We start from the raw sequence: 16,683 nt of genomic DNA, 5'->3' as shown, positions 1-16,683 counted from the left end.
CTGTAATGGGGAAAATCAAAAAGCACTGGCGCATCCAGACCTACAGGATGCATATGTCATATCCTGTGTATAGGCAAGTCAAGACTTTAGCTTTGTGTATGCTCCTTAACCTTAAAGTATTACTAAACCCAGGACCTGGCATTCATTATATCCGGTCTCCCACAGTACACAGAACATGGACATGCAATGGTTTTAGTAAATATATGCGGCTAAATACCTTTTCTCATCAGCAGTTAGAGCAGTCATGTGACTTCTATCAGTGTCTAGTTAAAGCTTGTAGGAGTTTTCATTCTCCACCGATTGTCCTATGAGACTGCAGGACCCCTGACCGGCTGTCTGGACAGTGCTGATTGGCCCTGTGCTGATCACATGTACTCTCCCAAGAGAAAAAAACTCTCTAGCAATACACACCAAACTGAGCATATGCAGCTTGCCCCCAAGGCTCTGTTCTATCAGGAGATGGATTGGGGACAGTGGAAGAAAAGGAGGATCAGAGAAGACAGGATCAGACATCCTTTTTACACAATGCGGAGGATTAAGCCCTTAGGTTCCACATTGAGTATAACGAGCATAGTTTACTGCATATACAGACTGATTTTACTGTTGTGGGTTTAGTAACACTTTAATTAAACCTGAACTTAAGGCAAACAGATAAATACACAGATGAAACGAGAATAATTTTACCTAACTAGAGATTTGTATGTCTGTCCTTCCAGCACAGTTCTGTTTAGCAGGTGAGGGAATCTGATGTCTGCTGGTTTTTCACTATACCATACAATTTTCTTCCCTATTTCCACTCTGTAACTGGTCAATGGAAGGAGAAGGAGCAGGTTGATGAGCTCATCACTCTGCTTTCTCCCTCTATCAGCCTTCTTTTTTTTCTGCAGTACACAGACTTTCTCTTGTGCTGCTTCCCCACCCCCCTACTAGAGATGTGCTGTACAGACTGTACAGTAGAATGCAAGAAATGGCTACCAAGTCAAGCCCGGGTACTTTCATTGCTTGCATTTAAAAACACATTAAATGACTTCAGAGCTGCATTCATGTGCATCTATTATAGCTGCCTGCAGTTCAGCTTTAAAAAACAGAAATGAGAGATTTTCTCGAGCAGACTAAATGTCGTAGTACTTGATGCTATATACATTCTACAGCCCAGAGACGTACTCTATACCGTTGTACTCAAAACGTACTTGTGATCGAGAGAGCCTGATGATACATTCTGAGTTACATTAGTTGCCACCAGTCAATATATGACATTATTAAACAGTGCAGAAATCCAGTTTATGACTTCATCCAAGTCTCTATTGGCACAGGAATTGTATTCAGGATTGTCAGTCCAGTTTTGGTAATCCTTTCACAACGTTTTCTTTTTTCCTGCATGGATGGTGTTCTGCCAGTGCCACAGACGGCACCGTTTTTAGGCTTTAGATAAGTCTTTCAGATATTGCTTTTCTCTTCAAACCTTCAGTCATGCTCCAAAATCTTCGTTTACACAGGATCTGGAGAATCTGGCACTGGCTCTGCACACATAAAAACAAAGCTTGATTTAGTTCTTTCATGATGGCCGTAAACTAAAGACATTTAAAAACAATGTGGATACTGTCCTTAGGCTGCATTCACACCTGAGCGTTTTGTAGCCTGAAGCCTGAAGCTATAAAACGCTAGAGGGGAAAAAATACATTATTCTCTATGGAGATGGTTCACATCTCCACTCCAAAACACCTGAAGCCGAACGCCTGAAGCTCAAACAAGTTCTGGACTTTTTTTTGTTGCGCGAATCTGGCTGATTTGGGCGTTTTTGAACGTTTGTATTCCCATAGAAACTAATGGAAACGCTCGATTCAAGCGTCTAGCACGACAAAGAGCGTTTCTACGAGCGTTTCGTCGCTTTAATCTGTTCTGTGAAATAGAACATTCACCCAGGAAGATAAAAAAAATCTACAAACATAGCAACAAGTGATGAAAGAGATGATCATTTTTCTATTGGCTAAAATAAAAAACGACGAAGTTCAAAAACGTCGGACAACGCTGTATGCAAACACGCGAATACGTGTGAATACGCGCGACAAAATGCCGGAAAAAACGACCGAAAACGCTACGCTCAGTTGTGAATGCGGCCTAAACCATGGAACTCCCCTTTGAGAACATCATCAAATGTACCTGGCTGAAAAAAAACACAATGGTGAAAATTTTTGTTGAATTTATAGCTGCCCTTGGAGGCTTTCTGGAGTCATTCAGAACACTTTAAGTTTCTTGTCTTTCATGTACTATGTAGTAGAGTCCATTGTTCATGTAAACGACTTTTTCTGGTATTATCATCAGTCTAGTTGGTATTTCTCCTGAACGTTTTTTTCTTACTAATTCAAAGAGGGTGAATTAAAGGAAATGTTGGTTTTCAATGACCGTATTTATCGGCATATACCGCGCACTTTTTTGCCCTGAAAATCAGGGCAAAATCGTGGGTGCGCGATATACCCCGATACCCGCGCCGAGTTTGAACCACTGTGTCGGCATATACCGAGCGCAGTACACTCAGGTATAGTCGGGCAGGCTCGGCTCCTCTCGCGGTCACGTCCTGGACGTACAGGACGCACAGGACGTGACCGCGAGAGGAGCCGAGCCTGCCCTACTATACCCGAGTGTACTGCGCTCGGTATATGCCGGCGCAGTGGTTCAAACTCAGCGGGGATCGAGCGGGGAGGACACCACGATGGCCGCAGAAGGACGCCGGACCCGACGAGGAGGACGCCACCGAAGCTGCAGACGGACGCCGGACCCGACGAGGCCGCCGATGGACGCCGCGCAAGACACCAAAACTGTAAGTACTAAAATGTTTTTTTTACAGGAATGCGGGTCCACATTAGGGGTGCGCGCTATACGCCGGAGCGCGCAATACCCCGATAAATACGGTAAAATTCTAATTTAAATGTAATAACCTGTAGCTTGCTTCCTGGAATCATACTTTCAGGCACAACCTGTTTCAAGGTGTACAATATACAGAAGTACAGATGTAAAGCCTTGTACACACGATCCAACTTTATGGCCATAATTGTCTGATGCCTCGTACACACAACTGTTTTTTTTTTATAAATTCTTTATTTTATCTTAATTTTCCTTTTTTTTACCAAATTAAATAGTAAATACTATATTGATACATTTCCAAACAAATAAACAGATAATCCATTTCTGAATTCCATACATTGGTATACATAATATAACCAACCTCTTCACTGCTTCGGAATTTCTAAGTTGTACTGTACACTTAACCATTTCCTATACAAAAAAAAATATAATCCCTCCCTTCCCCCCTCCCTGGGCCACTCCCGCGTCCACGTCCCCCTCCCCCCATACTTCTCATAATTCCCCTTCTCTGTAATTTACATATGGACTCCATATCCGTCTATATTTTTCCTCTTGTTCTCTAATGCCCATGGTAAGCTTTTCCATTTGTTGAATTTCCGAGATTCTATTTAACCATTGCTGTTTATTTGGGGTGGTGGTACTTTTCCACAAGATTGGAATGCAGGCCCTTGCTGCAACCAGTAGATGTCTTATCAGGGAACTTTTGAACCTGGCCATGGAAACTGGTATGTCCAACAGTAAATAAGTGGCCGGGCTACTACCCAGATCCACCTCCACGATATCTTTCACAGTGTCCATGACCATTTTCCAAAAGTCCACTATCTTCTCACAGGACCAGAAAAGATGTAACATGGTACCTTTTTCCTTACCGCAGCGCCAACATCTGTCTGAGACTTCCGGAAATATCCGGTTTAGGACTACAGGGGTTTTATACCACCTAGTTAAAATTTTGTAACCCCCCTCCTGGTATCTGGTAGCTAGGGAGGCTTTATGTGTAAAATTAAATATTTTTGTTATCTGCTTTTCCGAAAAAACCACCTCTAACTCCTTTTCCCATGCTCGTATAAACGTCAGTTCACGCGGTGTTGTTTCTTCCACCCAGAGGCTATACATCAGCGAGAGACCGTGTCTCAACTCCTCTCCCTTAAGGCACAGTTCCTCATATCCTGAGAGGTCTCTTATTGGTCTCCCTTTTGGGTTCAAAGCTCTAGTGGCCATTTTTAATTGATTTTGTCTCATTTGGTCAAGTTCCTCTCTTATTACCTCATCTCTTTCCTCGCTTCTGATCCTTGGATTTTCTCCCTCAAAATGTATTACCCTGCTCCATCCTGCTCTTTTTACCCTCTTAAAATGTGGGTCTGATATCCCAATTTGGAATTTCGGATTACCTATAACCGGAGTGAGTGGACTTGGGGCGATCAAAAGTTTTGTTTTCCTGAATAGTTTTTTCACGACGCTCAGGGTTGCCCCTATGGTTGGATGTTTCTTAACTACCCCTGGTATATCCACTTCTTGTGTCCATGCCAATCCCTCCAAGGGGATATCCGTACTTTTCTGCTCTATAAGTAACCAAGGCTTATGGTTCTCCTGCGTGCACCATTCCGCCACTCTTGACATATGTGTTGCTGTATAGTAACCTACTGGGTCTGGGAACCCCACTCCCCCTTTCTCCTTGGGTAAAGTTAGTATTTTCCTCCGAATTCTCGCCGCTTTCCCCGACCAGATGAACTTCGCAAACTTGGATCTTATATCCCTTAGATAACTCGGCGGGATCTTTACCGGTAAGGTTTGAAATAAATAGAGCAATCTTGGTAACACGTTCATTTTTAAGATGCTGATTCTCCCAAACCATGAGTACGTCTCTTTTTCCCATCTAATAAAGTCAGATTTCATTCGCCTTATCAACGGAATAAAGTTCAATTCGAGGATTCTATTTAAATTTTTGGGGATTTTTGTCCCTAAGTAGAGTATGTGAGAATCCGACCAATTAAAGGAAAAATTTGCTGTCAAGAGGTCCTTAATTTGTTTGTTTATTTCTAGCCCCATTGCCTCTGACTTGTTATAATTTACCTTAAAGTTAGATAGGTCACCATATGCCCTTATCTCTCTCATCAAGGGGGGAAGTGATAGTTCGGGAGCCGCCATTGAGAACAACAGATCGTCCGCAAAAGTAGCTACTTTATGTTCCGTTCCTTTAATCTGAAATCCTCTTATATCTGCGTTCGATCTAATTGTCCTCAGTAGCGGCTCCAATGTCAAAACAAAAATAATCGGGGAGAGTGGGCATCCTTGCCTTGTCCCATTCCCAATTGGAAATGGGTCCGATAGTACCTCATTCACCTTCACCCTTGCCGACGGACATGAGTAAAGGCTAGCAATCCACTTCTGCATGTCCGCACCCAATCCTATATGTTCTAATGTAGCTTTCAAAAAGCCCCAATCCACCCTATCGAAGGCTTTTTCTGCGTCAGTAGAAATAAGTGCTAGTGGTTTATGGTGGGTTTGGGCCAGATAAATGGTATTTAACACCCTTTGTGTGTTTTCCCTACCTTCTCTTCCCGGTACAAAACCTACTTGGTCTGGGTGTATAAGTGGAGGGATATTAGGAACCAGTTTGTTTGCAATTATCTTTGAAAATATTTTTAAGTCTATATTTAGCAACGATATAGGTCGATAGCTCGCGCAGACTGTGGGATCTTTCCCTTCCTTGGGGATAACGGCAATATGGGCTCCTAATGTTTCTCTTCTCATCTGATGACCTTCTTTCAGTGAGTTAAAGGCCTCTAGAAATTTTGGTATTAATTTGTCTTGAAAAGTTTTATAATATGTTAACGTGTAGCCATCTGGCCCTGGTGATTTGCCTGGTTTCATCTCACTTATTACCTCTTGACATTCCTTCCCTGTGATCAGACACTCCATACTTTCTATTATTTCCTTTGGTATTTTAGGCATTTCTGACTTTATTAGATAATCTTTTATTCTCTCTTCTCTAATCTGTCTTTTCTCTACATCGAGTTGATTATCTATTTGATATAGACCATTATAATATTCTTTGAAAGCCTTTGCTATTAAATGTGAGGGGCTTACTAACTTATCTCCTTGTATTTTTATTTTCTCTATGTGTTTCCTTGATCTTGATTCCCTAAGTGCATTAGCAAGCATCTTGCTGGGTTTGTTGCCGAATTCGTAGAAAGTTCTTCTGCATCTGTTCAATTGTGCTTTAGCCTTATCCATCAATAGTAAATTTAATTTTTCTCGCAACGCTACCAATTTCTCCTCATTGCTTGAGTTTTGCATTCTCTTGTGTTCGTTTTCTGTTATTTTAATCTCTCTCAATAAAGTGTCCACCTTAGCCCCTAATTTTCTCTTCCTGTGGGCCCCCATAGATATTAATATTCCCCTCAGATAGCACTTGTGCGCTTCCCACCTGCAGAGTGGGGAAGTCTCATCCGCACTGTTCCTTTCAAAAAATGTGTCTATTTCCTGCCCTATCAGCTCTTCATATTCTGGATCTTTAATTAAGGTTTTCACGACTGGTTTTCACGACGAGAAAACGAGAAAACGGCCATTTTTTATATTGGTCAAGAAAACCGGTCGCGTGTATGCACCCTAGCAGGATTCTTGACGGAAAAACTGCCCGCAATTTTTTTTTTAAACTAGCTCTCTTTTTTCTTGTCATGTTTCACGTCAGTCTTTTTCTCTTTGCGAAAAACGGACGTGTGTATGCTTTTTCGAATGGGAAAAAAAAACATGCATGCTCAGAAGTAAGTATTCAGCCCGAAGAGTGGCACCATTTGAAAGGAACTTCCCCTTTTTAGTCCTGTCGTATGTGTTGTACGTCACCGCGCTTTGGTCAGACGTTTTTTTTTGCCTGAACGTGTGTATGCATGTCAGACTGGAGAGGAATCACGTTGTGAAAAGCGACAGGTTTTTGAACGTCCGGAAAAACGATGGTGTGTACGCATGACGGACGTGTTGTGTCGACCGTGTGTATGCTCCATCAGAAAATTGTTGGCTGAATTAACAACAACAAAAGTTGGCTGTTCATGCTCACCAATTGTTGGGCAATAAATCTGTTACGCTGGTTTATCTAATCGTGTGTACGCAAGTCCGTCCAACTAAAATCCAAAGTACAAACACGCATGCTCCAATGCTAAACATCAGACAACAATAGCAGAAGTTGCCCAAAGGGTGTCGGTAAAGAGCTGAAAAAACAAGTGGTTTGGTGAATGTTGGCTGAAAATGTTGTGCCGTGTATATGCAGAACAAGTTCACAGCCATCAACCTTCGGACCAAAATCCATGGAAAAGTTGGATGGAAGTCTGATCGTGTGTACGAGGCTTTACAAAAGGTGAAGGAAATCCATTTTTCTGTGGCACTAAAGCAGGGATCCTCAAACTACGGCCCTCAAGCTGTTGTAGAACTACACATCCCATGAGGCATTGTAACACACTGACATTCACAGACATGAGTAGGCATGATGGGAATTGTAGTTCCTGAACAACTGGAGGGCCGTAGTTTGAAGACCCATGCACTAAAGGAAACATCTATAAAGCATCAGCTTTACCCCATCCATACAGCTGCTTCAAATAACATATATATGCTGCATATTTATAAAGTACAGTGATGTGCTTTACAAATGTGCTTAGCGCTCCGCTGTCTTTGGGCATGCAAAACACTATTCTTCTGAATTGAGGAATAGCAATAAAAATAAGGCCAGAAGAGTGGCATGGTCACTTAACTTGTGAAAGTCATGTAATCATCCTCTCCTCCAATCACTGAGTTCTCTCTGCTGCAGTAAACAACAAGAACTCAAAAAGATACTGCAAGAACATAACTGCAGCATGCATTTTATGAATGGGCTGTAAAACGCAGGTTGTTGTATGGACTAACATTGTGTAATATATACTGTATCTGCTCTAAATTATCAATGTCCACTAGGCATGGATTTACTTTTTTGAGCTCAAGTACCCCTTAAACACCTATTAAAATGGTCAATTCACTCAAAACTAATACTTGAGATTTTGACTTGGGTGAATTTAGATTATGGATTTGCCCAGATGATTTTAATTTTTTTTTTTTAAACCATAATGCACGATGGCTGCTCAGAGCAGCCACATGTCAATGTATTGTAAGTTGCTGTAGGGAGAGAAAGAGGGGGAGATGAGAAACTGCAAAGGGAGACATTAGAATGAGTTGGGAAACCCTTTTTTTATACTGTACATCTGATTGCCAACACACTGGGTTATTGCTCCCTTTGCTGCCTTACTATTTTTTTTTTTTTGCTATTCTCAGGAGCTTGAATTTTTTATTTTTTTTTGTTTTGTTTTTTGGTTGAGTTTATCTGCTGTCCCGTCCATACCAAACTGCTTTTTTTGGTAAGTTGCCAGTTTATTCTTTAAAAATAAAGACTGAGTTTTTGTTTGATGGGTTGTGTTTTGGGGTTTTCATTTCTTTTGGGAGTACATTGGTATTTATTTTATATTGCAAGGGCATTTTTTTTTTTTTTAGGTTCAAATGGCTTAATGATCATCATTAACTTGTTGCTTACCATCTGTTCTTGGACCTACTCTTTGCTATTGGCATGTTGTTCCAATAAAGTGCAGTAACTATTGTTCACCAAAGCACCACAAATTTGCCCCACTGTTGCCATAATATGAATACGTGATTGGCATTCCATACACCTTTAAAACAAATACTACAATACTGTAACTGGCATGTCTAAAATTAAAGTTTATTTTTTTATTTAACCTTCTAAGATGATGCAATGTGGTGCTGCAAAAAAAGAAAACAAGGAGCCCACAAACTATACCATCAAACTGTTGTGCCACTGGCCAATTTAACTACGCAGGATATGGCTTTTAGGTATCATGCACACACGGCTTAAAAAATGCTGCTTTTTCAATAAAACAACGCAAAAATGCTGCTTTTACAGATATTTGCCTGTTTTCCTGCCTGTAAATGTAGCTCCATGCTAGCCTTAAGTGTTCATGCACACTTATGCGTTTACAAGTTTTTTAGAAGAGGAGCGCTTAAAGGCAGAAAACAAGAACCATCAGGACAAGTTTTTCAGGAGAGGAGCTTTTGAGCAGAAAAACAAGAAAGAAAGCTGGCTGTCCAATTTGGCTCCCATAGTCCCTATGAACCTGAGCGATATTTAACATTTCAGGGTGTACCAAGATGGGCGTTGCAGCATTTTTTTTTTTATAAATTCAGTGTAATTTTCCACAGCATTTCAGTGCCAACCACCTGTCAGTGCAGCAGAAGGAGCAGCAGACATCTTGTTACACCCAGCCCATATAGCTCAGGCTGGGTGTAACAAGATGTCTGCTGCTGCTTACTGCAGCGGAGTGCAGGGTGTACCAAGATGAGTGTAGGGACGTTCAGCCGCTGACATGTTACACAGACCCCTCCCCCTACAGTGCAGACCCCTCTCCCCCTACAATACAGACCTCCCCCTTACAATATAGACCCCCCCTACAATACAGTCCCCCCTACAATAAAGACACCCCCCCTCCTACAATACAGATCCCCCCCCCTACTTCAGACCGGTAATGCTGTGCAACTCGGCAGCTCAGATGACCAGCGGGCGGCATGGCGGTGACAGGGAGACAGTGACACACAGGCTGAATATTGGCTTTGCGGGGGGGGGGTCTATTGTCACACCCGGGACCCAGCCGCAGATGCGGTCTGCTCGGCTGTGTGACTGTGAGACAGTCACAGCCGAGATTTGTCAGAGCCGCGGCTGGGTCCCGGGTGTGACGACGGACCCACGCCCCCCTCAAAGCCAGGCGTCAGCCTGTGTGTCCCTGCCTCCCTGTCACTGCCATGCTGCCCGCTGTCTCCACACTGTCCTCTTCAGTCGCCGAAGGGGAGCACCGGCCCGACACCCCCCCAGCGTGTGCTGCACACCCCCTCTACAGCCGAACTCCGCCTGCACTCCCCCCGCCCTCTCCTGCCTTCCCCAGACACTGACTCCTCTCCGGACACAAAAAAAAGTATCGGGGGAGCATTTGAGAATGGAATAGATATTTACAAATTATTAAAGGTGTCCTTTAAAATGTTTTATATATTTTAGTTTACATGAAATTTTTTTTTTTTTTTTACTGTGAATGGTAAAATAAAAATCATCAAAAAACAAGAAAGGGAGGAGGAAAGGTAGTTCATTAGGCCCAATAGGAATTAACTCAAAGGTCAATAAGGGGTCGATTGGGAATAAGCTGAAGGAAATTTGAAGGAAAGTTTTTGATCTGCACATTAGTGCCACGACAAAACACACTGTAAGAATAGTGTTGCATTGTATTTGAGTAGCTTGTTCACACATTGGCCACTGTAGGCACTCCTTCAACACAGACTGGAATCTTGTAAACAATTCTCCATAGAAATGTATAGGTGATAAGTACAATAAAGGCTTAAGAAGTTTTCATGATGGTTGCACACAAGAGTAGAAATATTTGACCAGAAAGAGAAATAAAGTTTTGCTCTGGCAAACTTACCAAGACATGGGAAGAAGACATCATTGGGTCCAGGGGGAGAGAGGGGAGTGTTGGGTTCAGAAAGCAGATGGCGACCTGAGTCTGATTGCTGGCGGCTAGACATGAAAATAAGCCGGGGCCTCTGTTCTGGGTTTGCAGCAGGGGGATCTTCAAAGACAGGATTTTCAATACCTTGTGCTTCACTGAAAGAATACATAATGAATGTGGTATCTCTTTCATCTATAGCAACAAGATCAATTTATTTGACCTGAAATGGTGCTCATTCTGCTTAGATGTAAATTTAATGTATTTAAATGTATGAATGGGCTGTGTCTAAAGGCTTGCATATGAAGCCCATCTTGTGGATAAAAAAAATCATTGCAGTTTAGTATTACTGTATGTAGTATTGCTCATAAAAACTTTGAAACACAAAATAACTTTTTTTTTTTTTGGCAACAATTTGCTGTACCAAAAAATACATAAGTATCGCTGCTATTACCGTATTTATCGGCGTATACCACGCACTTTTTTGCCCAGGGCAAAATTGTGGGTGCGCGGTATACGCCGATACCCGATTTCCCGCACCAAGTTTGAATACTGTGCCGACATATACCGAGCGCAGTACACTCGGGTATAGTCAGGCAGTCTCGGCTCCTTCCGCGCTCATGTCCTGGACGTACATTACGTCAGCGCGAGAGTTGCCGAGCATTGCCGACAATACACAAGTGTACTGCGCTCTGTATATGTCGGCGCAGTATTCAAACTCGATGCGGGAAACGAGCGGGGAGGACGCGAGGACGCCGCAGAAGGACGCCGGACCCAACGAAGAGGACACCCGAAGCCGCAGACGGACGCCGGACCCGACGAAGAGGACACCCGAAGCCGCAGAAGGACGCCGGACCCGACGAAAATGACACCCGAAGCCGCAGACGGACGCCGGACCCGACGAGGCCGCCGATGGACGCCGCGCAAGACACCAAAACTGTAAGTACAAAAAAAGCTTTTTTTCCACAGGATTCGGGGCAACTTTAGGGGTGAGCGGTATACGCGGGAGCGAGCTATACCGCGATAAATACGGTACTTACAATTACACTTACTTATGTGCCCTAGTAGTGACCTTCTTTTAGCCGCTTTAGAAAAACACAGGTCACAACAAGCCCCACCAGCCCTGGCTTTCCAACAAAGTGGCAGTTAAGCCTCGTACACACGACCGAGGAACTCGACGGGCGAAACACATCGTTTTCCTCGTCGAGTTCCTTGTTAGGCTGTCGAGGAACTCGACAAGGCAAGTTTCTCCATTCCCGTCGAGGAAAAAGAAGACATGCTCTCTTTTTGGCTTGACGGGATCCTCGACAGTTTCCTCGTCGAAAAATGTACACACGACCGGTTTCCTTGTACGAGGCCTCAGGGTTTTGAAACACGGCATTTAACACTGATAGGGATGCTTACAATGGTTGGCTTTTATTCATTTATGTAAAACATTTATCCCCCAAAAAAAAATGTTAGAGTAGCTGCTTATAAAAAGTGTTAGCTGGAGTTCAGTTTTGTTTTTAGCCAAGTCCATCTAAATCTGCTGGTGCATCTAACACTACCCTACACCCAGATTGACACTTCTGCAGTCTAAGGGTGTTAGTCCATTGAGTGAAGCTGCCATAAGACAGTAAGACCCCTTTTACGCTATGGGCGGATTTCCGGCGCATTTCGGCCGCTAGCGGGGTGCATTTAACGTAGTGTATGAACACCGCTCCAAAGATGCGGCTAGCAGGACTTTTTTTTACCGTCCTGCTAGTGCAATGCTACAGTGTGAAAGGCCTCGCGTTTTTACACCGGGGACAATAGCGCAGCACTTTAAGGGCGGATTGCAGGCGCTATTTTTAACACTATAGCACCTGCAATACGCCCTCAGTGTGAAAGGGGTCTAAGAGTGGTACTGGTCAGATCACCAGGTCAAAATAAAGGGGAACCTATTTTTAGCCATGACATTGAAGGGTGCGAACCTGCAAAAAAAAAAATTCTCTCTTGAGGATTTTAAGACCACTTTATCTGAACTGGGCTTTGAATGCTATAATTTTGCTTTCTGCAATGATTTCTTAAATAAAAAAAAGTTCACATAGACATAACATGATAATTGGCTGTTCTGAGTATCTGGCTTGGCCACATCCTCTGTGTCTAGCCAATCTAAAGCTGTATTCCATTGATGTCTATAGGTACCTTTTATTTTGCAGGTGTTGCATAACTGTTCTGGCTCATGTTCTTGAGCGCATCGAGGCCTGCTGGTAATGACTGCGCTCTCAATAAGCATTTTAAATAAATAAATAAATGTAACAAGCTGCACATAAGGAATGGCCATAGAGAATGATGATAGTCGATTTGCAGAATATTCTCTTGGTTGTTCCCCATCGTCTATCACTGCATGCTTAGGACTGTGTAGAAAAAGCACTGCCATAGCGGTATAGGTTGTGATAGCTCTGGGCATTTTTTATTTTTTGTTGCCCTTGACGATGTCACGTTTGAAGGAACATTTAGGGAGGAGCTCAGGATGCATGATTGTACTAATGATTGTATAGAGCAGGATTATTTTTTGGTATACAGAGTGCTCCTTTATTTATAATATAATGTGGGTGCTTTAAATGGCTATAGCCATTTCCTGGTTGAAGTCAAACTTTCTTCTTTTATTTCATAAAATGCCATCTACAAAATCACTTTTTAGATTTCAGTGTTTGCACTATAATATCTGCCCTCCTATTGTCTGGGTAGTTGGTGCACATAGATTTTTCACATTATTTATTTGTATATTGTGATATTACAATTTATTTATGCATGTTTTTGTTGTAGATTTTAACTAGATTGAGTGTGTCACCATTTTTTGCCATCATAGCAGTAAAAACTGTGCCAGCTCTGGAAAATCAAAATATGACAATAGAGCTCAGGAAAGGAAGGAGTTCTCTTTTTTTAAGGCTCATAAAATCTCTAAAATGTTCTTTTTGTTTCTTTTGTGGAATTTCTCTTTTAGCAGACAGACCTAGAGCGACTTAGAAAGAACTTAGAGCATTTACAACACAAAGAATGCATACCTGTCCATTCTCACCAACTCCTGTGCTCCTAAAATAATAAGAAATGAAAGTTAAGATGTTTTTCATTTTGCATGAAAAATTACGAATGATGAAAAACACTAAGTACACATTTCAACAGCCTAACACCTAGGGCACTGCTATTCATTACTTGTGTTTATATCTTATTTGCACTCCACAAATTGTACATTAAAATAACAGTTTTAGTATTCATTTTTTTTTTTACATGGACTTGAATTCTGACTGTAAAATACATGCTTAATTACAGATTTCACCTGTGTAAGTACATTGCATAGTACTGTTCCTTCTTTGGTTGCTGTCAGATTTTAATAATGTCCCCCCCTTGGACCCTTTTATTGCTCTGCCCACTATAATAACATATGTTTGTGTATTATGTACGGAGCTGTTCAGCCACAGTTAGCTTTTTGTTCAAACGTTTGTACAAAATCCATTAGTCTGAACATCCATCCTCTCTCGCAATGATAGAGTCAAGCCCTTAAAATTTCGTCCAGAGCTGCTGTTTGATTGGAATCCCAGACATATTAACCACTTCCATACCGGGTCTATTCTGGCACTCCTCTCCTACATGTAAAAATATTTTTTTTTTTTTGCTAGAAAAAAAACAGTTTCATGATTTAAAAAATAACAAAATAGTAAAGTTAGCCCAATTTTTTTGTATAATGTGAAAGGTGATGTTATGCCGAGTAAATAGTTACCTAACATGTCACGCTTTAAAATTGCGCACACTCATGGAATTGCGCCAAACTTAGATACTTGCAAATCTCCATAGGTGATGCTTACGTTTTTTTTACAGGTTACCAGTTTAGAGTTAAAGGAGGTCTAGTGCTAGAATTATTGTTCTAACGCACGTGGCTATACCTCACATGTGTGGGTTGAACAGCGTTTTACATATATTTTTTATTTTTATATTTTTCCTTTTATTAATTTTTTTTACCTTTTTATTTTTACACTTTCTTTTACATTTTTTTGATCACTTTTTTTTATTCCTATTGCAAGGAAAGTAAACATCCCTTGTAATAGGAATCGTTTGTAAAAGGTCCTCTTTATGGAGAGATGCGGGGTCAATAAGGCCCCACATCTCTCCTCCAGGCTGGAAAGCATGAGATCGGGAAAAAAAATCCACAATCTCATGCTTACCAGCCGTGATTGCGGATTTTACAACCGCGACCCGGATGTGACATCATAACGTCGCGCCCGGGGCCTCCGATGGTCATAGAGATGACGAGTGAGCATCTGGTCGCCGGAAATCTCGATGGACGTCATCTGGCGGTGGCCTATTCTTTCCATAGGTCCCTGATGGCACGGGAGAGCCCGGAGAAGCACCGTATGTCAGCGGGAGGGGGGTGTCCCCTTCCGTCGCCTGTAAGAACGTTTAAGTGGCGGAACTGCCGCTATGATCATTCTTATGGTGCACAGAATCGCCGGCTGAAAACAAGGATATCTGAATGATAGCTGCAGGCATCATTCAGATATTCCCACTGAAATTTAAAGATGTCATATGACGTCCTTGGGCTGGAAGTGGTTAAACAGGTCTAATTGCAGCATGTAAGTTTTTTTCCGAACAAAAACTACATTTACAGAAATTTGTTTGCTTGAGCTCCTTCTAATCATCTTGTCACTACGGTCGAAAAAAAATGTCAATTTTACCCCACTAACCATTAGCCTCATACACAGGATCGGACTTCCATCGGACTTTTCCGTGGATTTTTATCTAAAGGGACGTTTGACGTGAATTTGGTATGCATACAGACGGCAGAATCTCCCTAATGGGGGGTGAATCTCCCTAATGGGGGCACAAATGGCAATAAAAACTGGCAGGTGTTCTAATCTATCTCCACTATGTCCAAATCGGAAAAAAAAAATCCTTTGGTTATATTTTAAAGTGCATCAGTAGATTTCTCTTGAAATTTTAACTTTCACATTGGGCAGCGGAGGTGCGGTGACGGTATAGCCGTGCTATTTTTAGCGCCGCTATACCGTCGAATTTACCGCGATATTCGGGCGCTAGCAGTGAGGTTTTAACCCCCGCTAGCGGCAAAAAAAGGGTTAATACCGCCCACAATGCGCCTCTACCGCGGTTTCCCATTGATTTCAATGGGAAGGCGCGGTATAGGAGCGGTAAACACCCCGCTCCTATACCGCTCCAAAGATGCGGCTAGCAGGACTTGTAGAGCGGTCCTGCTACCGCACCGCTTCAGTGTGAAAGCCTTCGGGCTTTCACATTGAAGCCTGCAGGGCAAGATTTATTCATGCGGTATAGCATCGCTATTTTTAACGCTGTACCGCATGAATAACGCCTCAATGTGAAAGGGGCCTTATTTGCTTTCCCTAGCAGAATGTGTCTTCTGTGAGGCAGCTCTATTTAGTAACCAGAAAACTTTAACTTACCGGTACTTAAAAAAATATAATTTTTTGTATAGTCAAAAATCAGTACGCTAGATTTTAATTATTTTTATAGTCTGTATTGAAATTTCATATCACTCAGGGGGTGATACTTACTTCTGGCAGTCACTGCTTTTCTTTGTTTATAGATTAATATTAGTATGAGAGGCATGCACAGGATTCCAACAATACAAGCCACAATGGCCACTGCAGCTGCTGTTGTACCTATAGGAAGGGAATAAAAAAAGCATTGAATAAATACAAATAAACTGTTAGAAAAATGTCCACATTCCCAAAGCCGACTGTACCTAGATGAATGCTTACTTACTAGAGAACAATGTTTTACTCATGCATGTATAGCCAGTATCCGTGGCTCTGAAGGTATGCTACAGTCTTTTCAAAAAATATTTTCGCTTCAAAGCCAGTTGAAGACAGACAAGGTTATGGCTCTAAAATAAATTAGCTGCAATATCACATATCTGGGCCCAGAAATTGTAATGCTGACATATTTGCCCCGATTGATCAAGCTGTAAGAGTAAGATGCCCTAAACAGAAATGAAGGCATTCTAAAGGGGGCTCTCAGTCATAATTATGGCATGCTTTAAAGTGATATTAAACCCTTGGTTTTTTTTTTAAGTTGAAAAATAATAAACACGTTATACTTACCTGCACTGTGTAAAGGTTTTGCACAAAGCAGCCTCCTATTCTCGGGTCCCTTGCCGGTGCTCTTGGCCCCTTCCTCCTGCCGAGTGCCTCCACAGCAAATAGCTGGCTATGGGGGCACCCGAGCTGAGCTGCTGCTTGGCCATGCCCCCTCTCTCTCCTCATTGTCTCAATGACTTTGACCGACAATGGCTCCTGCTGCTGTGTTT

At 42.2% G+C, this 16,683-nt stretch overlaps 1 protein-coding gene across 1 annotated transcript in view; it reads right to left on the bottom strand.

The window, feature by feature from the left end:
• Positions 1 to 606: 606 nt before the first annotated feature.
• Positions 607 to 16,683, bottom strand: part of VSIR (V-set immunoregulatory receptor) — a 95,333-nt gene continuing 79,256 nt past the window's right edge. Inside the window, exons 4-7 of the mRNA XM_040320486.1 lie at positions 15,929 to 16,036; positions 13,412 to 13,439; positions 10,359 to 10,540; positions 607 to 1,520 (exon numbers count right to left, since the gene is read on the bottom strand). Coding sequence (XP_040176420.1) covers positions 1,489 to 1,520; positions 10,359 to 10,540; positions 13,412 to 13,439; positions 15,929 to 16,036 — 350 coding nt within the window. The 3' untranslated portion in view covers positions 607 to 1,488. The remainder of the gene's footprint in view (positions 1,521 to 10,358; positions 10,541 to 13,411; positions 13,440 to 15,928; positions 16,037 to 16,683) is intronic.

Source organism: Rana temporaria, chromosome 8 (genome assembly GCF_905171775.1).
Source record: "Rana temporaria chromosome 8, aRanTem1.1, whole genome shotgun sequence".
Classification (NCBI taxonomy): domain Eukaryota; kingdom Metazoa; phylum Chordata; class Amphibia; order Anura; family Ranidae; genus Rana; species Rana temporaria.
The sequence above is the reverse complement of the archived record's forward strand: the minus strand, read 5'-3'. Positions and strand labels throughout refer to the sequence as shown.